The 27,918-nt window shown below is 40.6% G+C and overlaps 2 protein-coding genes across 2 annotated transcripts; one reads left to right on the forward strand and one right to left on the reverse strand.

The window, feature by feature from the left end:
• The first annotated feature begins 11,227 nt into the window (after positions 1 to 11,227).
• On the forward strand, positions 11,228 to 22,871 carry dlx4b (distal-less homeobox 4b). The gene is made up of 3 exons (XM_008438134.3): positions 11,228 to 15,222; positions 15,577 to 15,773; positions 16,980 to 22,871. The coding sequence occupies exons 1-3, from the start codon at positions 14,901 to 14,903 to the stop codon at positions 17,238 to 17,240; spliced, it is 780 nt and encodes a 259-aa protein (XP_008436356.1). The 5' UTR covers positions 11,228 to 14,900; the 3' UTR covers positions 17,241 to 22,871.
• Positions 22,872 to 24,610: 1,739 nt separating this feature from the next.
• On the reverse strand, positions 24,611 to 27,341 carry dlx3b (distal-less homeobox 3b). The gene is made up of 3 exons (XM_008438135.3): positions 26,737 to 27,341; positions 25,783 to 25,967; positions 24,611 to 25,537 (listed from the first exon to the last, which is right to left on the reverse strand). Exons 1-3 carry the CDS (start codon positions 27,311 to 27,313, stop codon positions 25,220 to 25,222), a joined length of 1,080 nt encoding a protein of 359 aa, XP_008436357.1. The 5' UTR covers positions 27,314 to 27,341; the 3' UTR covers positions 24,611 to 25,219.
• Between the last annotated feature and the right edge of the window lie 577 nt (positions 27,342 to 27,918).

A 27,918-nucleotide genomic window follows, 5' to 3' on the forward strand; every position in this document is an offset into this window, starting at 1 on the left:
CATCCATCCATCCATCCATCCATCCATCCATCCATCCATCCATTTTCTTACACCCTTGTCCCTTAGTGGGGTCGAGAGGGTTGCTGGCAGCAATTTACCAATTCAGAACAAATAAAAAAATCTAATATAAATTAATTAAAATATGATTGACATTATGACAACTTTAAGACTTATGCATGTTAAGACTTACACAAAGAAAACCTGGTAGAAAACCTGTCAAGAGGCTGTTATACAGCATTTCTGTCAGGATGATATTACATATATCATATTATATACATATCATGATATGATATGATTATTGTCCTATTAATATCATGATTACATATCATGATATTACATAATATTATGCTTATATTCGCTGCACAAGATGTAAACTGTTCTGTAAGAATAGATCCATAATCAGCCACAGCTCCTGCTGTGTTGACAAAAAAATTAAGGAAATGCTTCCAGAGAGGGTTAATTATTGCGCATAATCAAATAACCAAAACCATGTATGCCACATTTTCTTCTACTTGCTTTCTTCCTTTATTTGAGCAGAGCGTCCCCCAACTAGTTTACATATTTATGCTTAATTTATATGAATGTGTTTTAGTTAGGTTGATAAATTGTTGCCTTTGGAACAATAAGGGATGCCTCAGCATGGAGAAACATGAAACATGAATCATTTTCATGTTGACAAACTGGTATTGAGTTGCAACATCATTTATGTTGCAACTTACAAGACGTGCTTCATTGGTTCTAAATTGCTGTTCAAAGTCACCAGGTTTAAGTCAAAGCTGTGAAACAATCTTGTGGTTTTAGAATATAGACATATACACACACACACACACACACATATATATATATATATATATATATATATATATATATATATATATATATATATATATATATATATATATATATATATATATATATATATATATATATATACTTATATGTAGACAGGGTAGACAAGGATCCGAACACAACAGGTGGGCTTAAATATACAGAGGGTAATCAACGAGACGACACACACCTGGGAAACAATCAGGGAGCAGACAGGACAACACAGGGGCTCACAGAACCGAACTAAAAATAAACATAGAAAACTAAGAAATACACAGGCAGAAACCCCACACCTGACAGATATGACATCTGCTTTCTAAAACCTGAGCTGCATTCCTCTGCAGCCCTGCTGCATCCAGCTGTTAGTGTCTCCAGCAGCATTGCCCTGTCCTCTGAATCCAATATTAAAGCTCAAGTATGTTGGTCCCTCTCCACACTCCGCAAGAATGTCCCGGGAGAATATCCGTCCTGCCCCAGGCCCAGGACAACAGAGACCTGAGCAGAAACTGGACAGACCTGGTAGATTAAAAAACATGTCTTTTGTCTTTTCTTGTATAAGTAATAATCTTTTGAGATTCTGGATGTGTTTACTGGACCAACATACCATAAACATTTTGAGACGCTAGGCAAGACAAGAAGTAGTGTGTCATCTAAATTATCAGAAAGAAAAGGTCATAATGTCTGCCTTAGCAGCTCCCAGTTATTATCAAGCAGCCTTAAAAGAAATTCTACCATCAATATAAAAAATATCCATAAAAATTTAAAACAAGGTGAGGCACTCTGATGTCTCTCATCCTGGACATAAATGTTCACTTGCTTGGAGTTCACTTTTAAGGGTCAGCGTGTCCTCCCTCTGCCCTGTCCAGTTGCATGCCTTAATTGGCGCAGTAGCTAATAAAGCTCAGCCTCCTTTGATGTCGTGTCCCACCCAGAGGCCTCTCCTCACAAGAAGACAATACTCTAATTCATTACCAGACCTGCCTCTTCAAAGCTCAGCCACTCTGCACTGGGAGACACTAAACTTAGGCCCCAGACAGGCTCTTTTAAATGCCTGTTCACCCCCCTCATCTTGCCCCCCCTCTCCCCCGCCACCCTCTGGGCAATGAGGTGGTGGCTGGATGAGTCCACATAAGTCGCGGTAGCCTGCACATATCCCACCCCCCTTCCTGAACCCTGCAGCACCACACCTATCCCCCTCAGGTGACAGGTGTATTATTGAGCAGTGGTATTTCTGCATTATCCTGCCTGAGTATGAGCACTACCACCCCCCACTGCCCCCTCACAAACCTACACACACACACACACACACATAAGCACGCACACATGCACACACACGCGCGCGCACACTCACACATGCACACACACCCCTACACACACACCCACACACCGTTACGGAGTGTGGGAAAGCTTGGGACCTGTTGAGGTATTTGCTTTTCCAGCTTGTTAATGCAAACCCATATTGTGCTGCTGTGTTATAGGCAGATTAACATAGTTGTCTGAAATCCAGTTTCAGTTCCTCCTTCTTGTGTAACCACAATAAATCAAATCACATTGCAACTGGATATTTGTTGTTGCTTTTTAATCCTTTGTTATGACCTCAGATGCTTGACTTCTCAGCCACTCTGTGGCCAATTGAGCCACTTGAGTCAAACAGAAGCAGTGTAACGCCTCTGTTATTGATGCTGTCGACCAACAGCTACTTTGTCAACAGTAATTGTCTTCATTTGACCTAGAGAATACAAAGCTGTCCTAAACAAACACTGGGGGAAAAGGATTTCAGTTTTGTACAGACATTCATCACAAGGCAAAAAAATAAACAGTGTTGTTCAAGGTGAAGGAAGATGATACAACTGAGGTAACAAGAAAACCCATCAGTAGATGGACCACAGCAGTAGAAAACAACAGGCTATAATTCAAACAGGCTCACCAAAACTAGCAGACTGGATAACGGTTTCTGGTGTGATCAGTTAGGATTTTAGCTGCAACATGTCAGAATCTGGTGAAAACAAAATCAAAGTGTTGATCCAGCCTGCCTTGCATCACTAGTTCAGACTGGTGCTTGTGATGTAGTGGATGCTTTTCTGCCAAACTTTGAGTCATTTAATATCAGTTGAGCATGACACAGCTTGTATGAGTATTGTTGCTGACCATGTCTATCCCATTATGATAAAAGTGAAACATTCACTACTGTACTTCCATCAGGATAACGTCCCATACTACAGAGCTCAGATCTTCTCATACTGAGTTCTAAAACAACAACAATGGGTTCACGGTACTCCAATGGGCTAGAAAGTCACCATAACTTAATCAGAGCATCTTTGGGATGTGGTGGAAAACTTGCATTAATCATGGATGTGCATCAGTCAAATCTGCAGCAATTCCATGATGCTATCATATCAATGTGGAACAAACTCTCTAAGAAATGGTTCTGAAAGCACATTTAATCTATAGACCTACTACAAAAATTTGAAAGGAATTTAAAAGGAGCCTGCCAAGCTGTACATGCTTCTCAGATTCAATCAATAAATGAACAAAGCTAAAAACTCTGTATAAACTAAAATGAGCTAAAATGCTAGTGCTAGCTTAAATGCTATAATCAGTATCTTGGCTATCATTGATTTATTGACAAAAATTGTTTATTCCTTTTAATATGTTAAGTTGAACTTTTTATAAAAATTATATGAAATGTTAACGTTAGCTAAAATGCTCATAATAGCACGTTGACTATCAGTCAGGGACGCAGTATAGGGGGAAAAAGTGATGACAATCCCAGGGGCCCTGACCAACAGGGGGGCCTCCGCAATTTAATTATTTATTTTTTGTTCATAGAAATAAAAAAAATTAAAAAACGGGGCCCTGTCAATTGCAAAATTAATCATATTGTATTTTCAAAGATTGTTTTTAGCAGTAAAAATGTAATGTTACCACTCCCAGAACAAAAAACACATCCATATTTGCCCTGAACCCCCCTATCAGCGTTAAATAGTTCGCTCCTGCTTGGAGCGCTTGAGAGTGACGCTGTTAGCAGCAGACAGTAGAAGACACGAACGATTGTGGCAGTTACTATGCCGCTAAGAAAAGTTATAAAATCAGGTTTTCAAAAGAAAGAGGGAGAGAGAGAAAAAAGCAAGAGTGTTAATTTATAACCCAGTTTTTCTCCGAGAGGTGGGTAGACTGTGTGAGATTATCAACCATTTAGAATAATCAGCTTAACTACAGACTACTGTTTAAACTTTACCTTTAATAACATAAACTTACCTAATTTCTAAAGTGCAATCAGTAATACTTTTATAACAAATTTATATCAGTAATGATTTCTTGGTTAATGTCAAGTTGTCATAACAAAGATATTTTGAATAATGTCAACTTTGTATTAAAAGTGTCATAATTATGACAACAGTCATAAATATTCATGAAGGCTTATTCATGTTCATGACAGGTGTTATGTCATGTTTATGACAGTGTCATGTCAGTCTTATTCATCCCCTTTCAAATAAAGTGTTACCTAAAACTTTTGAGAAGTCTGGATTGTTTTATGTGTAGTTGCACATTGCTTTTGACTGTTCCTCATGGGAGAGACATGTCAGTAATCTAAAACTAATAGAAAAATTAAGCAACCTACTTGCATACTGGATGTGGACTGTTGGATGTCAAATTCATGAGCAGTTAATATTGTGCTAATTATCAGTATTGAACCAAAGAAGCAAGGCAGATGCAAGCCTTTATAATTGTGACGCTTTTTATGGGTTAAATAGACTCAAAAAATTGTAACAGTAGCTGCGCGGGGGGCCCAATGTAATTTTTTCTCAGGGGGCCCAAGATTCCTGGCGGCCACCTTTCAATTCTCCAATAGCCCCTGCTATCAGTAGCATGTTGACCTACAGTAACGTACTCTATCTAGTGTGCAAAAACCGTGTGTAAGGTAAAATTAGCAAAAATACGAATGTTATCTCAAATGCTACATTAGTATGTTTGCTATCACTAGCATGTTGACTCCATCCAGCATTCTAAAAATTAGAATAAAATGAGCTAAAATGCTATGAATAGCATGTCCTTACATTGCTGCTGCAGACAACGATAATGGACAGTTCTTATTGCAAATTGAAGCTCAACTTGGCACTGGTAAGATGGAATTAATAAAATGTCATGTTATGTTCTTACATTGGTCATTATGCATAAGAGGAAGCTGAATATGTCAGCATCTGATTTCTCCTGCTGTGTCCTCCTCCCTGAGCCTGTTTACCTGCAGCGTGCCAAGTCTGACGTTAGGATAGCACACACACAGGGTCCCAGAGAGAGGGTACAGTTTCTGTTTTGACACCTGCTCCTAATTACACATGTAAATGATTGATCACCTGAGCTCAGCGGAGGAGCGGTGGAGATGGAAGTCCCTGCCACAGGATGACTCTGCGATTATGGCCAAAGTCCTGGACAGTCACTGGGAACAGTGCCTGTGATGACCCATAACGAGCTTGGAGATTAACTTCTGTGCAACGAGCAAAGCTCCTCCTAACTAAAGCCCATTGAGGAGCAAGTTGCACAGGTGTGGTGAGATATCTGTGGCTCTTTGTTGGTTCTAATCTGACCTAAGTAAAACCAAGCCTGCAACTTTAAGCTGATTTTATGACACCTGAGGGCCTGTGGCCACTGAAAGCAGAACCCAACTACTTTTGTGAAATCTGATTTGGCTAATTGATTTTGGAGTGGCCAGTCTAAGAGCCCCTACAGGGGTAGAAAGCACAGGGGTAGAAATAACTAGGACCCTGGGTAAAATTAACCTATTGCTTCAACTTCTTTAGCGCCCTGCTCTCAGGTGCAACGTATTAACTCTGAAATACAGAGTTTTAACCTCAAGTCTTAAAGAAAACAAATGAGTGAAATCCAGAAACAGACTTGTGCTTTCACAGATGGGGTGAGAACTTCTGTCTGGCAACAGCTGTTGGCTTGGCGGAGCTTTGACTCAGGTATGGAGCCAATCTGGGGCCAGGGGAGGTTTTAACCCCAATCTTCTCCTCTCTCTCGTCCCACAGCCTGGCACACATGAGCTGTGCAGCTGGGCTTCCCATTGATGTCCCGGGATACCGGGATGACTGGCTGGCAGGAGATAGATTGGAGGGGAAATGGCTTAATTGTCCTCTCTCTTACAGCTGGAATGCAAATAGTTGCCACTGCTGGGCTCCTCTGTGAAAAGAAAAGATCCCCATACTGAAATGGTGGAAACTGAATAAATATAATAAATTGTAAGTTTATATATCACTTCATTTTAGACTAATCTACCTTTTGTTCAGTGATGTTTGATGACAGTAGCATTTGGCACCCAGAGGGTAGAGACGGACATGACTTGTATAAAAGAGGCAAGACATGGAAGAGTTAAACGCTGAGGCTTATGTATCCTGTCTGACTTTGATCTCTGCCTCAGGTCGCTCTTCCACAGCCATCAATCTTGGCCGGGACCTGATGGGCCCCCCACCCCCTTGGAAATGGGCTTGCTCAGACCTGGGCCGTCCCCTCACCATAACACGGCATCATCCGAATCACTTCGTTTTTCGGACAAGAAAACATGAAAAGCAGCAACAAAATCCATGAAGGACTTTCTCCGATCGCATTCCCCCCTCTCTCCTTCTTGAATGTTTTGCAGTTGGTGGCGTATGGATACAGGCAGGAAGGGGAGTTGGGAAGGCGTGGCTTTGGTGAGGTTCAAAGATGCACTGAGTGAGTATCGGAGGCTTTGATGTTCCTTGGCAGGCTTCAGGCAGCCGCTGACAATCCACTGATCTGAGCGTCGGGTGGGGGTGTTGTGGGGGTTTGGGGGGGGGGGGGATGTCTTTCTTGAATGCCGGCCTTCGTCGTCTACCCCTCCAGAGACAAACACTTTAATATGACAAGGTTAACCACCTGAAGCACTGCAGCAGAATGTTTCGATGAAGCCAGGGTCACTGGAGCGCCTTCAATTTGCTCTGGAGCTGAATATCACTGTTAACTTGTCTTTAGTTTCATTTCACTTACAACCACCGGTACCCTGTAGATAAATACTGGATCACATGGTTAGTGTTAAACTAAATGAACATGTTGGTTGTGACTAACTTCCAAAGAAGTTAGTCACTTCTTCCCAAACAAGGGGTGGGGGCTCCAGGCCGGCCCGTGTTTTTTTGTTTTGTTTTGTGTTGTTTTGTTTTTGGCTGTTTGGAACATCTTTAAACTTGTTTCTATGGAAACCAGGATCTTTCAGATCTTTCAGATCGAATCACTTAAACAAACAGACAGATCTATCTTTCTAGCAAAACTGAAAACTTGGTCACACTGTCAAGGTGTTGGTTCTATATCAACTTTCCTCTTTGTCAATTGTACCTTCATTTTGTACCCGAGGCATTGTCCCTCTCTACTAGTTTCTACCTCTGTTTCATGCCCATTTCAAACCAATTTCTTTTGTAGGTAGTTCATAAATTATGACGTTAGCTAAATTTGCCTAGCGTCATTTATAGAACAAAAAAAGTCTATTACTTTTCTAATAATTTTTAACTGCACCCTGTTTACGCTGTTTATGCTTCTGATTCTTGGTTTGTCCAGCCGTCTGACATGTTGATCAATCAGCTTTTATTCATTTGTAAAAAATAAAAACAAAGACACCCCGTCTTGTATGCTAAAATGGGGCGTCTTCACCATCTGAATCACTTTGTCCACCCAAGTTCAAAAGAAGATGTCAAAGACTGAGAAGAAATGCTAAAGTGGATGGAAGAAAACATAAGCTATGTGAGAACGTTTAACTTAGCACTGCTTTAGCCATGCTCGACTTGCTCAAATGTTGATTTCTTTAATATCTGGATTATTGTCACCTACAGGTAAAGCATAGCTCTTTGAAAAGCCCCTTGGCCACTAAGGAACCAGCTTTTTTCCCCAACGCAGCAGTCGATACAGATCAAAAATGTCTAAGAAGAAAAACAAATATTTAAACTTTTTTTAAAAAACAAGGCCAAAATGTTTCTGTAGGGATCTTCACAAAAGTTTCAGTGTTTTTCATCCAAAGTTTTTCTCTTAGTAAATATGCAACAGGTGTCCATGACGACCTAGTAAGTCTGCTTGTATATTACTTAAATATTGTAATTGAACACATATTAGGATTGTACAGAGTCACACTGATGAATATTTAAATCTGTGTTTGGAAAGATTATTTTTATATATATAACTAATGAACTCGAAGACGCTATTAAATTTGCTGAGTTTAACTCTATTTTTCACTTTTTTGGTGTTTTCTTACTTAAGAGAGCAATCGGTTCTCCAGAACCGTTGATGTGTGTTAGCTAAAACAACTTTCATTGGTGGAGACTGTCCAGTGGTGGAAATCTGAGGCTACTTAGCATCTTAAACACATTTATTTTGTAAAACATTCAAACATTGTCACAAGTTTCAAACCTAAACACATCCATGCATATCTTGATATCCATTTGCCAAGTTTTTTTTCTTCTTCTTCTGGGGGACACCTGATAGGGAGCATGTTAGCTGCTGGGCCCTGTGGGGCCTTTGTGTTCCATTGTAGGTCACAATGGAACTTAACACTTGACAGAGTCAGGCCTTGTTGTCAGGAGCTGAACTTGATCCTGTCAAGTTGTTCTCATTGAAGAGCTGTAAAGAAAAGGCTTTGACCTCACAGTTTTGAAAGCTCTGTGTGCAACCAAATATTTATCCACTTTCAAAAATATCATTAGTGTATCATCTGCAGATGGGTAAGATTGTGTACTATTCAACCAATAACCTGTTGGGCATTTGTCTTTCCACAGAAAGTAATTCTTTTATGATCGTTATGGATGTTAGGAGATAGATGTAAATTATCTGCAGCCGTGTCACTTAACCTGGAAACAATTCAGAGATGACCCATCCCGCTCCCGACACACAGCATCCAGAGTGTTTTCTCACATCGAGCCCTGGCATCCCACCCTAACACCCCCTGAGCATAAAAAGAGGGGGCTTCACATTACCAAAGGGGCAGGTAACTTCAGATGGATAATCCTGGGACCTGGTAAACCGGTCTTCAACCGTGTGTCATTGTGTGTTGATGGGTGTGTGTGTGTGTGTGTGTGTGGGGGGGGGGGTGGGTGTGCATGTGTGTGTGTCTGTGCGTGTGTGTGTGTCTGGGTGCGTGTGTGTGTGTGTGTCTGTGCGTGTGTGTGTGTGTGTGTGTGCGTGTGTGTGTGTGTGTGTGTGTGTGTGTGTGTGTGTGTGTGTGTGTGTGTGTGTGTGTGTGCGCGTGTATGTGTGTGTGTGTGTGGGCGTGTGCGTGTGTGCGTGTGTGATTCCCCTGGGGAAATCTTTGTGTTTAACATTAGCACCTCCACCTGTCAGCCCAAAGAGTAGAAAGTGATGACAGTTTTACTCTGAACAGCTTTCTTATCCGCACATATGTAGTTTGTTAAAAATGTCCGTCTTTTGAATAATTTTATAGACATTTCAATCTTTTTCTTGTCTCTACTGAGCAAATTTATACTGTTCACTCTGATTTCCATCGCGGTGATTGATTTGAAGGAAACCCTGCTGTGATTCTGCGATAAAGTCCTCAGAACGATGTGCAGCAGCATGAGATGCCACTCCTTCAGTCCAACTGAGGAGCAGGATTCACACACTTTGTCCTCTGCCACCAGTCTCTCCTGAGCAGCTGAAGCGTTTTGTTGTCTCCCTCCCAGCCCCTCGTGATGCACCGTGGACAGGATTTACAGTGGAAAATAGCCTATAGTTTTTCTCCCATGTTGAGCTGCATGAGTCTGGAATGTGTTTTTTTGGGCGAGATTTTTTTTTTTTTTTAATGTGAGTGTGAAAAAACAACAGGGCTGTAAACACCAAGGGTATGGTCCCAGACAGGGTTCCTTCTTCCAGATGTGGAGCAGACACACAGCTGTTTGTGGAGCCCAGAGTTGTAAGCCCCAAAGCGGTGCCAGTGTTGTCCCCTCGGTGCTCCCCTCACTCTCCCTGCCCCCTGCCGCGGTTTTAGGGAAGGGTGACGGCCTGTAGCCCTACCTGTAGCGGCCTTACCAGGCGTGTGCGGGGGTTCCACAAAACACCAGATCCCGCATAGTTTAGACTAATGACGCCATGTTACTCAGCTTCCCCCGCGTGACACCAGACTCAGCACGACGGATTTGAGTTTACGATTACGGTAAATAGAATCCAGATTTTTCTTTCTTTTTTTTTTCTTTTTCTTTTTCTTCTTTTTTCATTACTGTTAGGCCTTCATTCAACCAGTCAGGAGTTTAAATACGACAGTGAGCGTCGTCAGCGCGTGTCGCTGCCTGACAACTACTGGAGCAAAAATAAAAGTGAAATTAAAGCTGCAAGCAGCCTCGAACCGGCCTCGCTTGAACAATAATAATAATAATAGTAATGAACAAAGTCCGGATATTTGCAAGCATTAATGTTCATGTTGTTACTTTATTTTGTATTGACAGAATAAAGTTATGGGTTATTTATTATCAGTTTGACTTTAAAATAATATTAATATATATAATATATAAAATATAAGATCAAATATATATCTTTGTTTTCTTTTTTATTTTATATTTTTGTTTATTTTTCTTGTAGGTACATAGAACATATATGTATGAATATATGAATATGATATTGATCATTATTATTATTAACAATAATAATAATCATCATTAAACAATGACGTGAGATGACCATTATTTATATTTTTTTGTCTGAAGATTAAAATTAAAGTAAAGTAAAGAAAATATTCATTACATATAGAAATTATGGTATCTATCTATCTATCTATCTATCTATCTATCTATCTATCTATCTATCTATCTATCTATCTATCTATCTATCTATCTATCTATCTATCTATCTATCTATCTATCTATCTATCTTTTTATCTACATACATACATACATACATACATACATACATACATACATACATACATACATACATACATACATACATACATACATACATACATACATACATACATACATACGTGTGTGTGTGTGCGTGTAATAAACAAAAAACAGAAAAGGTCTCATAAATTAAACTGAGCGCACAAAATAAAACAGTAAATGAAAAATCTAATTGTCAAACAGAAATCACATTATTAAACTCCAACTAAGACTTTTATATACATATTTCCATATGGATATAAACATGAAGATTTTGTTTCTTCAAAATAATCATTTCTAAGAGGAAACAGAAATCAGTTCATGAAGAATTAATTGGATTCTTCTTTGGTAATAAACTTGTCACTCGCAGTGTAAAGCAAGATTCCAGAAGAACATTACATGATCACACATGATCCAATAAAAAAACGTATTCTTGTTTTTACTCAGATGAGTCAGAATGTAGAAAAAACAAAAAAAACATTAGTCTGCAGAAGTGATGATCCGATTCTGCTGAACTCTTTGCGCCCTCGGCCCAACATGCCAGCAGGCTCACAGCTCAGAACTATTTCTGCAGATGAAAATGGCTGCACTTGAGGAATGGGACTGGGGCCGATGGAAGCATGAGTGTTCCAGTGTGAAGACGCCCGGAGGACAGATTAGGACCGATCATCCTCTGCCCTTACTGCGGCTCCTCCTCAGCTCCTCAGCTCCTTTTGCCTGCAGCAGAAAACAGTCATAGAAAAATGTCAACCCTTTTGTTTTCCTTGGCTTTGTTGATGCATAAAGGACTGACAGCCGCCTTGTTTAGTGTGTTTCACTGCCAGTCAAGTTATTTTTTCCTCCATACACAACAAAAAAGTAGTAAGAGAACAGAAAGGATATTCACACTCATTCAAATTGGACAGGCTTTATCTGCTTTATAGTCATAGCCAGACTTGGTGTGTGATTAAATGGATACCTTCCTGCTTCTCATAGTTTGTTTCACAGAGATGCACCTCTGCTTTAGAAACCATGGTAACGTCCTGCATCAGGAGGGACATGCAGGGCTGCATATGTGTCCATGATGGGAGCCCAAGCTCAGCCCCAGCAACAGAGGGTTACTTGTAGAACATGACGTACCAGAGAAGAAGATGCAGCAGTATAGCATGGGAATGTGCTTTTAGTTTGTACACAAAGAATGCTGTCACTCTGCATCAACTGGTGTGTGTATGCGTGTGTGTGTGTGTGTGTGTATGGGTGTGTGTGTGTGTGTGTGTGTGTGTGTGTGTGTGTGTGTGTGCGCGTGTGTGTGTGTGTGTGTGTGTGTGTGTGTGTGTGTGTTAGAGAGAGAGAGCGAGAGAGAGAGACAGAGAGAGAGCACCTCTATCAAACACACCTCCAGCAGCTGCATGAACCATGCCAACTTTGCAGCCAACAGACGCCAGAAAGTCTGACCTGCATTCAGGACTGTGACTGTTACACACTTCCAGCCCTTTTCGGGGTGTGTTGGCAGGGCAACGACCGGGGCCAGGTCCTGCACAGCCCTGCATCATGACTGCAGGGCTCATCTTTGTTCTCCACCCGTAATGCTGACATAATTACAAGCCTTAAAAAAAAAAATCCTCCTTACCTCAGTGTCTCTGTCCCAACACCTCCTCTGCACGCTGTTTGGCTGTCACAGTCTGGTTCCTGTGCTTTCAGATGTCGAAGACGCCTCAGGATAGCCACCATAGTCTTCCCAGTCTTCAAAGAGTTCTATTTTGCTTTTAATGCATGTGTTTGAAATGGAATTTCAGCTCACAGTGTTCCGCTGAACAAAACGTGATGCAGAGACTAGTTTGTACCAGTGTATTCCCGCTGTTCCCACAGCCACGGGTTTGGGTTACATCTACAAGGCCTCATATGGATGAAGTCATATGAGGCCACAATCATCTCCCCCCTTCCCTTTAAGTTGGCTAAATTTTTTTACAGTGATAATAATTTGTGGCTTTGTTCTGTCTTAAACGCTTGGAAACGGTTCAACCGCCCCCTCCTCTTCTTGGGAGGACCGTTGTTTAATGCCATGGGGTTCCCAGTAGCAGCACACAGGGTAGGACATGACCAAAATGACGGGGTTGGACAGCGGCTCGGCGCTGCCGCTCAACCCACCAAAGTTCTGTTAGTAATTTCGCTGCAGCACACATCGTAGGCCGAGTAATTTATTTTAGAGTAGAGGAGGTATCTGAATAAGCCGGGACACGATGTGACGGTGCGTCTAGACGCTGTGGGGGAATTTTACTCCACCTGTGGATTTGTTCAGCCATCCAAAGAGTGTAAATCCGGGTTGAGAGGTGGACACAGGGGCATTCTTCACTGCTGCGACTGCAGTTTCCTCTCTACCTCTGCTAATAGTAACTAATGAGTTATATGGGTCATATTGGTTTTATTAAAAGGAGACGTTTGCACTTTTGGATAGTTCTGTTCCTGCTGTCTTAAGACTTGATCATAGATTTGAAGATGACTTTCTGCAAACTCAGCATATTAATAGTGAAACAAGGCAATACTGGAACTTGAAGCATCAGTACAAATGAATGTTGCTGCTTCTGATTTACTGAAGGTCAGTGGTGGTGTACCACAGGGATCTGTGCTAGCCACCATATATATTTTTTGTATTACAAATGACATGCAATGCATCAAAGAGTCATAAACTATTAGCCTTATTTGCATGTTATTTAATATTTTTTTCTGCCTGTGTACATTCATCTGATAGCTTCAAAAAAATAACTAACAAAATGACTGCAAATAAATTTTTGTAATATTTAGCAATAGGCAATAATAACGCAAAATTGAAAGAGTGTATGAAAGCAAATATTTTGGAAGGAAAACAGAAAAAATAAATAATGTTTAAAGTAGAACAAACAAAAGCACTAACAATAATAACACAAAAAATTCATTTTATAGCAAAAAACCTTATACATTGTAAATGGCTAATACTGATCTAATGCGTGTACACATTAAGTAGAAACTATAATAACTACAAATGGTTTAGATTACTCTGATGCAATGAATTAAGTACACACAATTTTATGAATTCTATTATTTAGTGGAATTTAATGCCGGACTTGTAATGTAACAAAGAAAAGCATACAGTAAAAACCCTCTGAACAATATTCAAAAAATGTTTCAATTTAAACAAAATGTCAATTTAAATATTTTCCTTTAAGGAAAATATTTTTAATTGATATAGATTTGTTCTGGAGATAAATGTGTGAAATAACTGATACAGAATTAATTGAGTTGTAGATTTGAAAAGACATGGAAGAAAAAGCAGAAGGTGTCCTGATAAATCTGTTCTCTCATTTCTGCTGTGTGTTGGTGTAATGAGTCTGAGCTTCAGTCTGTATGTGACGTAAGTTTGCTTTTTGACGTAAGTTTGTGACGTAAGTTTGCTTTTTAACTTTCATTTAATTAAAAATATTCATATTCCTCAAAAATAGAGTGCCATATTATCTGGCCATGTTTTGTACTGACATAAACCTTTTAGGTTGCACAAATAAAATGATGATGAAAATAAAATACTGTAGACTAAAGATGATATTTTATTTGCAATTTGAAGAGTTTTTTTTTATAAAATTCAAAACTGATGATTAAATACCTTAATAAATGTATTATTTATTTATTTTTACTTTTGGGTGGAAATTCATGTCAATGTGTTATTACACTTCTCCATGAGAGAATATGGATTTTCCTTTAAAATTTGCCGAATTTTATTTTTGTTTTATTTATTTGATGTGTGTTCGTCAGTCCTCCCGGAGCGCTGTGTGTTTAACCCGGGACCGATACATGTATTCGCTGATCATTGGGAGGAGGTGTTCCCTGGCTGGATCCCATATTAATGAAGTTAATGGTGCAGCTCCGGTGACAGCCGACTGCTGCAGACCAATCAGAGCGCTCTGTGATGGAAGGCTGCGTGTTTGAGGCTCTGCACGCACGATCGGTTTGAACAACCATGTCAGCTCCTCTTCTGACCTAAACCCGGGACACCTTTCGCTTTTCATCTGCTTCTACCTCCCGGAGACACCTGCCAAAACAACATGCCCGGCGCGACTCCGTCCTGCGTGGATGTTTGCCTCTCGAACGGCGCGTTGGATTCAAGCGGGGAATTGCTCCAGTTTTCTTTTGCTTTCTGACAGAAACTCATGAATTCCTCCTCAGAGCGGCAGCTTTATGGACTCGCGCATTAGCTAAATGATGTCTATGGGTTTCATGCCCGACAGTGTGAACGGCTCCGATCCCTCCAAGTCGGCCTTTCTGGAGTTCGGCCACGGACACCCGGCGCACCAGCAGCACTCCCCGGGACTCTCACACATTTACCCCGTGCATGGCCTCCACGCTGCGGGACATTCTCAGCACGAAGGTCCCTTTCCTGGCAACGCGTCCTATGGCCCCCCGCTGGGATACGCCTACCCGGGCACGGTGAACGCTCACCCGCCATCCGCGTACATGACCCCCTACCAGCACAGCAGCCACAGCAGCGGCGGCCTGAGCCACAGCAGATTAGAGAGGACAGGTATGAGAGAGAAACTGCAAAAAAAAAAAAGAAAAATCAGTGCCAAGGTGTAACTGCGCACTTGGGGCGCCTTGATTTAATAATATACGATATAAAACTATATCGTATATAAACGTATAAATATATACGATATAATTTTATATAAAACCTTCTGTTTTTGTGTTTGAATAAAACGGCTGCGGGTCGCCTGTGACCTCTCCGGCCTGCAGCCATGCATTAAGGCCCGTCAGTCAAAAGTTCAAAATGTGTCTAATAAAACTTTATTGTTTTTTTATTTTGTTTTGGGTTTTTATTACGAATTATCTTTATTTTGTTTTTCGTTTTTTTTTTTTTTTCTTCTGTGGTCTCTTTTAGATCCCAACAAATCCGGGATGACTGAGAGCAGGGACGTCCGTCTGGTGAACGGCAAGGGGAAAAAGATGCGGAAACCTCGGACCATCTACTCCAGCCTGCAGCTGCAGGCTCTGCACCAGCGCTTCCAGCAGACCCAGTATCTGGCTCTGCCCGAGCGCGCAGATCTGGCTGCCAAACTGGGCCTCACGCAGACTCAGGTGGGTTGTCCGCTCCTCCGCCGATCTTCACTGATCTACGTCCACATATCAATAAGTAAGCCAAGAGTTTGCGAGGGGATCCAGTTAGTTGCAGTGATATTCATTTTCCAGCCAGAGTTTTCCGGCTGAGTTGTTTCACTGTGTTATCTGATCAGGCGTGTGCAGCTATGTGGCTTTGAACAATAATGTAGAGCTCTGCTAACTGAAGAAAGGAAAACATTTTTATTCAGCAGTATTATCAGGGATCATGGAACAAACCTGATCCTCGATCCTTTAATGCAGCTCTCATCTGCTGGGCTTAATTTGCTGCTTGCTTTTCCCTTTGTTAGACATGCGGGCCTCCGCACGCGCAAATCCCCCAAATGAATAATAAATACCAAATTTAGTCATAGTCAAAAAATGTATTTATTTATTTATTCATTGACTTTATTATTATTATTATTATTATTATTATTATTATTATTATTATTATTATTATTTATTTTGGAAGGCATTTGGGGGGGTTTAATTGGTTTGTAGGTGCCAGTCTCGTGCATGCGCGTGGGTTCTCACGTGTTCCCATAAAACAGCAGGTGCAGTGTCAACTAATCATCTTCAGGTGTGCTCGCACTTTTTATTTGGCGATCAGCTTTCAACAGAAAAGAGGAACAAACACACACACACACACACACACACACACACACACACACACACACACACACACACACACACACACACACACACACACACACACACACACACACACACACACCAACACATAGACAGAAACTGATCGATCTATTTTTTGTTGTTGTATCTGAGCCGCCTCCTGTAAGCATCGCTTGGCTGTTTAAACGTCTGTAATATTCACCTCTTCGCATTAATTGTTAGAAATAAAACAAGCATAATGTATATAATCATTTGCATCTCATTTTGCCGCCAACGCCTTTGGCTTGTTTTTATTTCTTAATCCTCCTGATCTCGGTCTGAAGCTGTTACACTCACGCACCACTGGCTTTACAAAACAACCAACAATAGGGGATCTCAGTTTTAATAAGTTTGGAGTCACTCAACTATTAAGTTTGTTTACCTCATAAAAAAGTCTGGGATTTACAAAAGTAACTTTGAAGTTGGATACCTGCTGGAGAAATGAATTGAGTTATTTTTTTCCTCCCAAAAATAATAATAATAAAAACCTGTTTTCATCCTTCTTTTCATTTTTTTTAGGTGAAAATATGGTTTCAGAATAAGCGCTCCAAGTACAAGAAGATCATGAAACATGGCGGAGGCTCAGAGGGGGAGCACCTCCACAGCTCCAGCTCCATCTCCCCCTGCTCCCCGGCCTTACCCCAGCTCTGGGAGGTCTCCATGGCGACCAAAGGAGCCCCGATGCACCCGAACAATTACATGAACAGCTTTGGCCACTGGTACCCGAACCACCACCACCATCCTCACCAGGACGCCATGCAGAGGCCGCAGCTGATGTGAAGTGAACGGACTGCCTGCAGGCGACATGAACTCATTTGTCCAGAGGATGAACTTTACGGTTGCTCGTGCGTTTTGACTTCAGTTTTTGCTGCGAAATTCAAATTCGTGCAGCAAAAAAAAAAAAAAAAAAAAATGTTTTGAAGCGTCATCGGCCTCACGTCCTTAGAATATGGACTTTGTGTTTGAAGCTGAACTAGACACTGCATAAAGGGACTGTCGTGAAAATATGTGTACGTGGATTTATTTCAGCGAAAGAAAGAAAGAAAGAAAGAAAGAAAGAAAGAAAGAAAGAAAGAAAGAAAGAAAGAAAGAAAGAAAGAAAGAAAGAAAGAAAGAAAATCTTCCTGTCCGGAAGAATATTCCGCTAGGAGCAGTTTGCTTTTAAACACCTTACTGCTGTTTTCTAAAAACGATTTTAAATCATTTCAGTGCAATCTAGTTTTACTCTTTTGATCCCGATAATGAGTTCAGTTTAATGTTGTTGTAAAAGCATCCGGAACCTTTAAGTTTGAGTTATTCCAGATTCATTTACTGATATATTTATCTACAGTTAGTTGCTGAAACTGATTATCTCTCTCCACCTGCACTCCCAGAAACATCTTTCAAATGGAAAACATTTGATTGCGTTCTTCATTTTTATTTCTTTATTTATTTTAATCGAGATGTTCCATCAATGCATTGACTCGTATCTTTGAGAATTTTCCTTCATTTCAAAGTGAAACGACATAATCCAAGGTGCCGACTCTCTGCGCGGTGCTTAGGTTTGATGTAGCTTTTACGCACGAATCCAAACTCTTTAAATAGTTTAAACGCATTCAAACGATCATCTAACGGGGATATCTCGTCGTTTTTTAATAGCTGGATATGAGCCTTTTCGTCTTCCGTCGGAAAAGAAACGCTTGCATCTTTCTTTCAATTTCGTGAGAGGAGAAGGGCGCATGCTGAGCAGTCAGCTCAAACAACAAAATCACTGCTGTCATAATACAGTGACAAACGAGTAGGCTATCCCTTCAACAGACTGCGCACTGATTTGCCAATTCTTGCTGCTTGCATACAGTTTAATCAGGCTCAGACTGGGGTATTTATGTCTTCGCTGGTGCTCTTGATTAAATGGAGAGCTGATTTCTGATTAATGAAGCTGAAAAGTGCGTTAAAGAGCCATCCAGTGACTTTCTTTTTATGTTTTTCATTCATCACCCCGAACATTTCGGGCTGTCTGGCAAACATTAGGAGCAATTTGTCTGATGTCACATACAGGGATTAGAGGAATAACAAACTATGCATGCAGTTTTCCCCAAGATGTTTACCCTAATATTAGTAGTAACTGCTCGGGAGTTCACTGACTTCAACTCTGGCACTGTTAAAACAAACTGTTAGAATTTAACCAATAAAATCTGCGTACCAATTAGTTTGTGTAGATTTTAAGCAAGTATTTTTTATTTAAGAGCTAAAACACACGGAAATGAATGAGTAAAATTACTCAACTAATTCAAATTCTAGCTAATTAGGATAATTTTTTTCTCAACTCATTTGACCTCCAAGGTTAAAAAAAAACAGAAGAGAAAGGCAGAAAACTCTGAAAAATGTAAAAAGTTTTCTATTCTTAGTAAACAAGGTGCCAGAGATGATCGCCAGAGATCTGATGAAGACTTTAGAGCTATCACTTTAATCATCCTGGATTGTATAAAACATTAGCTTTTATCGCTCATGAACCTTGTCTGTTTGAAGACTTAATGTTGAAAATTGGTCAGTTTCCATCAGCATTAACAACTTTCACTAGATAATACTTGACACATCTTGGTTCTGTCAGCTATTTGGCATTGTAATTTGACTTTGTGCTACAGGCTACAGCAGAGAACAGTAACCTGATTGTTAAGTCTGAGTTGTCTCGTGAGTGAATTTCTGTGCTTAAAAGTATCGAAGATTTCTGTATTCGTTAATGTACAGAAGAACCTGCTAGCAAGCTGAGCTTCTAAACCCTGAGCAGTAGTTGTTAGTGTGCAGAGCAGCTTAGCTGTGGTTGCCAGCTTTTCAAGACAACTTCAGGATTGAGAAGCTAAGCTTGCTGGCAAGTTAGACTTTGCAATCAGCATTGTCACTAAACCAGTCTACAAACTTAAATTAGTGTTCCAACACAGAAACTCTCTCAGCCATAAGTCTTATGAAAATTCTGGACTTTTAGTTGTTAATTATTCATGTAACCCAAATAAACTTTTTTTTTTTTTTTTGCTGGACACCAAACACAACTAATAAATTGACTGACTGAACCAACATCTTCACTTGAATTCTAACCAAAAGGTTTAGCTAGGAGTTGTAAACAGCAAAGCTGATAACATTTTTTAGAATCTAAAAATTACAAAGCATAAAATGTACAAACTATTGTAGATTGCAATTTAAATATTTTTGATGAGTAATATAAGAAATACCCTCTACTTCCTGTTATCTAGTGCAGCACTAAAGTAGCAAGAAAGAATTTGTAGCAACCTGACCTTAAAGCTCAGACAAGCATATTAAAATTGTAAATCAATTTAAGAGTTTTCTACCCGTTAAATAGGCAAATTTTGCTCATAAATATTGCCTGAAATATATTCAGATAAAATGCATGCAAACATATACACTAAATTTACTGATTAAACTGTTTGTTTTTCAGTGTAGCAATTTTGACGTTAGAGGTGTTATAGCTGGATATGAGATACAACAGAGACTTTCTCCACACCAAGTCCTATAACAGCATGTCTGAATTTATATATTCACTTATTTCACAGTACCTATAAGGTAGACGACAAAAATTATTGCCTGATCTTAAAATAAATTCTAATCCAAACATGAGAGCTATTTCTGTTGGAATATAACCGTCACTGCAGGTCAAATTATAAACTGACACATTTTATTCACTTTTTTTTTTTCACTAATATTTAATCCCTTAAAAAAAAAAAAGACATTTTTATAGTGCAAATTTCCAACCACTCTAAACACAAACATATTTATTCTTATGTCTCTCTGCTTTATACAACAAAAATATGCTACTCAGCTGTGAAGTTCAAGGAAGAACAACATTTCTAAGTGGCTGCCGCTGCTTTTCCTGAGCAGAACACTGACTCATTCAGCTCTTACCTCGCCCGAGGAACGCGCCCTCATCCAGGAGCTCTTCAGCCATCTGCCGTGTTTCCGTGAAGAACAAAGCGCTCGCTAGAGCCGCCGAGTTTTTGAACCCCTTCCCAAGCTGATTTTTCCTCTCATAACCACCAGTTTTGTGACATATTAACATCTCCTTCTTTGTGCACCCTTTTTTTACCTCCTCGCTCCTCATCATTATGTTGCCTTGTTAATAAACATGCGGGAAGACGAGGCGAACGCTGCTTGTGCGCTGAACCAAGCTGACGGAGGGGGGCATTGGGGAAAATTATAGGCAATTTCACATCTCTAGATTAGAATAATGGCTCTGTGGAGTTGGACAGAGAAGAGTGGGAGCTTTCAAACGGAGGGGGACCAATTATCACGTAAGCAAAAGTGAAAAGGCCTTCCCCGTGTAATAGACAAGCTGAGAGGAGAGGATGGAAGGCTGGGCTGACGGCTGAAGGCTCCTGATAAAGGCAGCTCTGACTGTATCAATGATGTGGATGCTGGGGGTTATCAGTTATGAGCTGTCTGATGGATTTTAATTGCAGGATAGCAATAGGAGGGAAAATAGCTTGTTATTAAATCTCTGTTGCTGTGAATGGGTGAATGGCAAAGCAGGTCTCCAGGGTGATTATTGTTATTAACTTGAAGGATCTGACATGTAGGGTAATTGTAAGCAGCTTCGCCGCAGGAAGAGAAGTGAATGTGTGGTTTCATAAAATAGGCCGTGACTTTCTGTTTTGGGGGCCAAGCTGCACAAATACACTGGAGGTGGAACGAAGTCTTTTACATGAGTGTGACCTATAAAGCAAGCGAGGCATCAAAAACACACTAATGGTGCTTGCTACGCCTTCTCTTCTTCTCCAGCCTGGACTTGCCCTGCGTTGGCCGAAAACAGAGGTCAGCCAAGGTTCAGGACTCCACAGCTGTCCATGGTGCCTTCCTCCCTTCACTTCACCCAGGTTTACAGCGAAATGACCAGCCTGAGTGATGCTAATGCAGCTGAGGACGAGCCCGGCCCTGGACAGCTGCTGGGAGTCTTTCCGTAGCAGCCGACCTCTGCCTCAACCCGCACAGATGCACTCGAGAGACAAACTCTGACACCATCATGTCGACAGCGGAGAGGGGTAATGGGGACAGGGCCTTATTTGTGGTCTTCCAAAATGCCACATTTGTGGATGTTTCTATTTCACAGCAACCTAAGGTTGGAAAGTCTTTATATTTAATTGAGCCATGGAAAAAACATATTATAATGTTGTAGCCCATTGGACCCTGGAGACATTAGACAACCCTCTATATGTTGTCAGGTTATTTAATTGTCACTTTTCAACCACATTCACACATCAGCATGTCTTTATGTAAAGGTTAATATTTTTTTCATTATTTCTATAGAAGGAAACATCGTTTTTCCTTGGTAATTTTACCCAAATGTCCAGCATCACACTCAAGTTCAACTCTTCCCCAGCCACACTCACACTGCTGTCACACTTGGACTTGACACAAACGGACACGCCTGACAGCCCCCGTCCCACTTGTTGGCGAATTCATGTTTGTCCTCGGCACAAATGTCTCCCCTGACGGCGCACAGTCCGGGAGGCCCACACACACTGAGGGAGCCACCAGGGGGGATTACATGTACTTTGTGATGAGATTTCATTGATATCAAAAGGCAATAGTAATCATGCCGCTTTTGTCAAATCAGCACTGGGTACATTTACATGCTGACTGACGCCATAGACAACTGGTGTTGAGTTCAGTGGATATAAAACAAGAAGGGGACACCAGGGGGATGGGATTAAGGAGCTCTGAAAAGTTAAGCTGTTTGTAGCTGAATGTGCAAAAAAAAAAAAAGATGTGCTGGGAGTGTGATGCCAAGAAAATTACAAGTCAGAAAGGACAAAAAGCTTGTTAACAAAAGTGGCAACAGGACATTTTTTTTTCTTCTTTAAAAATAAAACAGAGCAATAGGAAAAGTTACATTCATATGTTACGTAGATATGTTTTGATAGGTTTAAACACTTTCGTATTTTATTTAAGGGCGTGAAGGCTTTCACTGAGTGTTAATGTCACGTTTGTCACCGTTGTAGCTGCTGAATAAACATCTTTAAAGGCCTTTAATGAAGTTGTTAAAACCCTCACAGGTTCATCATCTTTTCAAATTTGACATGACTGACAGCAATGAACTGATTTCAGAATTAATTTTAAATAGCATCATAATTCAACACCTTGGCAATATTAGCAGTAATAACAGTTATTACAGGTGCTGCCTGTAGAAGCAGGCCACTTCAGGAACAGTGCTGGATTAGCACTCATAGGTCACATTAGGTGCCATATTTTTAGGTTATTAAAAAAACTCAGGGAAAGTTAAAAGTGTCCTGCCCCATCTAGAAAATGATTGTATATATATATGTGTGTGTGTGCGTGTGTGTGTGTGTGTGTGTGTGTGTGTGTGTGTGTGTGTGTGTGTGTGTGTGTGTGTGTGTGTGTGTGTGTGTGTGTGTGTGTGTGTGTGTGTGTGTGTTGAAAGGTGAAAGTCAAAATATGGATGTTGGAGACTGAAAGGTAATCTCTATAAAAATGTCCATTGATGTTTAAAAGTGGTATATGGAAAAATTTGAAAGTAAATATAAAGAAGCCAGTGGATTTGTAAATGCTGCTGGCTGAAGTGTCATCTGATGTCTAATGATGTCTATATGTAGTTAAAATAGATTTAAATATGAATATTGAAGTCGAATTAAATTGAAAAGTAAAAAATAGTCAACTTGTCAGGGTTGATCAAATTAGCTTCCCAAGCTAAGCTGGTTTTACGGTCTGAACGGAACCCGTGGAGCAAAACAGTTTCATTTTGAACACACGTTTTGGGATTAATTAAGAAAAGGACAGCCGTTAAAAGACCACCAGGATACGAAGTGCGTTGTGACAGACACGACCCTGGTGTCTTACAGCAACACCTCCACGGGTGAGCGCATACCACTGCAGCTACTAAAAGCAGCAGAAACGATTCATTAAAGAAAAAAGAACGAAAAAACCCCACCGTGGGTACATTTTCTCTCCGTGTGTAATGGCGCACTGGTGGTCCATGTGGACGAACTCACAGTCAGCAGTTTCTCCATCATCTCTATTTTCAGAGTGTTTGGAACATCATGGCCAACCAGCCTCTACAGCTCACATTAATAACGATAGGAGTTTAAAGGAGCGCAGCTGTTTTGTTGTCTTTTTCTTTTTCAGTGTGACATGGTGTCTAAAGAACTCGGTAACATCAAAGGTTTTCTTACCGAGCTTCGCAGTGTCCCACGTTCCAATTATAACATGAGAAACCTCTCCTACTTCCGGTCGTACGGCCTTTTTTTATAAGTAAAAATGTCCTCTTCCTGTAGAAATAAATGTACAATATTTTTAACCTTGGGTATTTTTTAAAGGCAGTGTTTCAAATCAAAATTGTTCAATAAATAAGCACGTAGCTGTACTGTTTATTCACATCCAATACGCTCAGAGATGCGCGTGCGTTTATGACGTCTCGCCGTCTCCTTGCCAACGTGCCCTCTGATCCCGCAACAGAACAGCAATTAAATCCACTGACTCCGGCACGTCTGCAGCTATAGCACTGAAAAAAGTTATTATTATTATTATTATTATTATTATTATTATTATTATTATTATTATTATTATTATTATTATTATTATTATTATTGTTGTTGTTGTTGTTGTTGTTGTTGTTGATTGTCCGATTTTCAGATTCAGGGACAATTTTTTAAAAAGCTACACAATAAATATCTGCATTTAATCTTTGTGTTTTTCTTCAGTAGAATTTCCACTGTGTTTAAGGTATTTTTTTTCTATTTTTATTTTTTAAAAAAGTTATTCTTATACATGATCACATGATCCAAGCACTGGTCATACTTGGAGCGTGTATACCCAGTACATGCTCCATGCTGGTATGTTTTTCAGGTTGGCGTATCTTGTCTTCATATCCATAAATAGTCCACGGATCCATCCCAAATCCTGACATTGAAGGTCAGGCTTCGATGTCAATCAACAATAATAACCTTCCCTCCACAATTAGACGACAACAGACGTATTTTCACGTCCCAGTTTGTCACATTTACTAAACATGTTCATATAGATGTCTTTGAATTCCCAAAGCACTTTCTTTTTTTTTTTTCGGACAAACTTTGGCTCTTAAAAACGGCGTCTTGAATCCTCCAGTCGAGTCTTTACGGGTTTCTTTAAAAAGTGCTTGAGACACAGCGATCATTTAACACCTTTATTCATCAGACAGGAAGGCAACAGTTTGACTCATTACATGAATATAAAAACGGTCTAACAGCACCACAGTGCTCTTTCTTGTTCAAATATGATCATAGTGGTTCTGCATATATATTTATATAAAAACATTTATTTACAACCTTCAGCATTTTTTGTACAAATCCTTATAAATATGTCCTGAGTTCTTTTTTTCTTTCTTTCTATTTTTCAAGCTCTCCACAAACCCACATGCATGATTGGTTGCAGCACAGTTTTGTGATTTAGTTTGTGTTTAGGCTACTTGTTTTGGGAGAAGAAAAAAAAGACACTTTGCATATCATTTACAAAAGGATTATACGGTAGAGGTGATAAATAATTTAAAAATAAAACACGCCAGATGTCCCTTAAATATGCTACCAGAAGTGATTAGAAATCCCTTATGTGCTTTAAAAATAAAAATCTGGAAGTCCAGCTCTGGAGACTCTCTGCGGACATCCAGAGGCAGAAAGCAGTGTTTGGTTTCCGGCCTCCTCTGGCTCCATTAGAGTTCGCTCTGCAGAGTCACTGTGGGGAAAACTCGTAAAACACAACGTGGGTCTGCGCCCGAGTCCAAGTTAGTAAACGGCTCCCACGCTCTGCTGCGGCACCGGGTGGTGCACGGTGCCCGGATGCTGTAGGTGGGATCCCTGCTGGTACCAATGGTTGGTATAATCCTCCAGGTAGGGCGGCGACGAGCTGTGGGCCGGCTGCGGCACCTGAGGCCGGCTGATCGGCGTGTTCTGAGGGGGGCTGCTGCCGTCCCAGACGGCGGGGGAAGGCGGGGAATTACAGGCCATGGAGTCGCTGGCGTTGGGACTGTGCTCCAGGGGAACCTCGCCGTTTTTGTACAGCTTCTTGAACTTGGATCTCCGGTTCTGGAACCAGATCTTGACCTGAGACGAAAAAAAAAGAAAAGAAAAGAAAACGGGAGTTAATTACTGATCTAAAATAAAAAAAATAATAAAACATTTGATGCGTTAATATTGCTATGAAAAAAAATAAACCAGTGTTAAACAAATAATAATTGTAACTTTTTTTTATTTTTATCTAAACATATGTTTTATTCAATTTTTGTCCACGTGGGGGAAGTTTTTCTTTAAAAGGTTCCTTAATTCAGGACCAGTCAGCCGCAGCTCACCTGAGTCTGAGTGAGGCCGAGCTGGGCCGCCAGCTCCGCTCTCTCGGGCAGGGCGAGGTACTGCGCCTTCTGGAAGCGCCTCTGCAGGGCGGCCAGCTGGTAGCTGGAGTAGATCGTCCTCGGCTTGCGGATCTTTTTGGGCTTTCCGTTCACCATACGGACCTCCGGTTCTGGTTCTTCTTTGACTGTAAATATACAGGGGAAAAAAAGACCGAATGAATCAAACTGATCGCACATCATAACTGATGAGTCAAAAAATAAAGAGGAAGGAAGATGAACGGGAACCGTAAAATAAGCCTAACCTGTCAGCAAAGCGATTTTAAATCAATGTAAGAATTACTATTATTATTATTATTATTATTATTATTATTATTATTATTATTATTATTATTATTTTACTCAGGGTTATACACTAATATAAAATCTAAAATATTATATATATATATATATATATATATATATATATATATATATATATATATATATATATATATATATTAGATATTCATGAAATTTAATAACGTTTGACAAAATAAAAATCAAAAAGAAAAAAAAACAAACAAAAACAAATATAAGTAGTAAAAAATAAAAACACTAAAACTGTGAGTAAAAATTCCCTGAAATATAATTTTCATCTGAGCAAAGCAGCACAATACAATAACGAGCATTTTTAATTCCGTCTCTTTTTTACAGCTCCTATTAAATGGCTTTTATAGCATGGCTTAATCAAACAGTTTCATCTGTTTATAACTGCGTTATAAACATTTATTTCATTTAATTCGCAATTAAATAATACATTTCCAATTTCGGATGAAATATTTTCTTATTCCTTCACCAAAATTCCGAGAGGAAACGGTGTCGAAAATCTCTGAGGACATTTGGAATAAAAATCACTTTAAGCATAAATGAATGAAAACAGGAGGGTGAAACACTGGGATGTTTGTTCTCCTTTACCTGATCCGGGCGGTGAGGCCTGCAGATGGTCTCTGTTGTAATGTCCGTACTGTCTGTAGCTGTTCGTGTAGGGATACTCGGATTTGGTCGCGTACGCTCCCGCCGCTCCCATCCCGTTCAAATTGAACTGATGGTGGTAAGAGTTCATGGGCTGTCCGTACGGCTGGCTCTGGTAGTACTCGTGGTGGCCGTGGGCCGTCTGTCCGCTGTAGTAGCCCATGTCCGTCACCGAGGACTCTGGGAGAGTCGGGGAGTCCTTGGAGCTCGGGTGGCAGCCCATAGATCCGGGGAGGTCTGTCAGAATACTCGCGATCTTCTTCTCGTAGCTCTGTCCGCTGCTCATGATGACAGAGGCGCTCCGGAATTGTTCAAACAACAAAAAGGAAGACAAAAATAACAAATAAAAAAGAAGAAGAAGAAGAAGAAAAGAAATCCTCCCTCCCCCTCCTGCTGGATTGATCAGCTTTGAGGTTTCGCGCAAGGAACAGCAGTGTGTGTCACTCCAAGTGCGCGCAGGGTGTTGCTGAGGATATAATCCACTGAAACTCTTCCAGCTGCAGAAACTTTCTAATGGCATCGCTCAGCGTCTGTGGCACAGAGTTATAAAGAGCCGAGCTGCGACTCGCCTTCCCATTGGCTGCTCGCCCCCCCTCCCCCCCCTCCCTCCTCCCTCCTTCCTTCTGCGCTCCGGGCGAAGTCTTGATGGAACCCAGCCTTCAGCCCGGGGCGCATATATGCACTCGCTGCCCCCCATAAACTCATTTTTCTTAACTTTTACCTGTGAACCGCGCTGAGCGCTGAGGCTCTGCAAACATTAAAACGAGGTCACCACCGATTTCACCCCCGTGATGTTGCAACATGGTGCAGCGGGCATGTTTTCTAAAGACTAATCCTGCAGCCAGACCGTCTCCCTAATGTTTTATGCAATGTTTTCTTAACAATGCCTAGAGATCACACTTTATTGAAAGACTGCCAGCCGGCCTCCCACTGACTGCTGTTGTCATTTAAAGACAGCAGAGGACGGGGAAGTTTGCGTGAAATGCGAGAGAAGGAGAAGAACAAGAAGAAGAAGGTAAAAAATAAATAAATAGTTCAACTGATGTGTCCTGAGGGTGAATTCCTCTTCTCTGCTTATCTTGTTTGTGAATATGCAGTCAGCACTGCTACAAATTGACAGGACTG

Source organism: Poecilia reticulata, chromosome 19 (genome assembly GCF_904066995.2).
Source record: "Poecilia reticulata chromosome 19, P_reticulata-male-v2, whole genome shotgun sequence".
Lineage (NCBI taxonomy): Eukaryota > Metazoa > Chordata > Actinopteri > Cyprinodontiformes > Poeciliidae > Poecilia > Poecilia reticulata.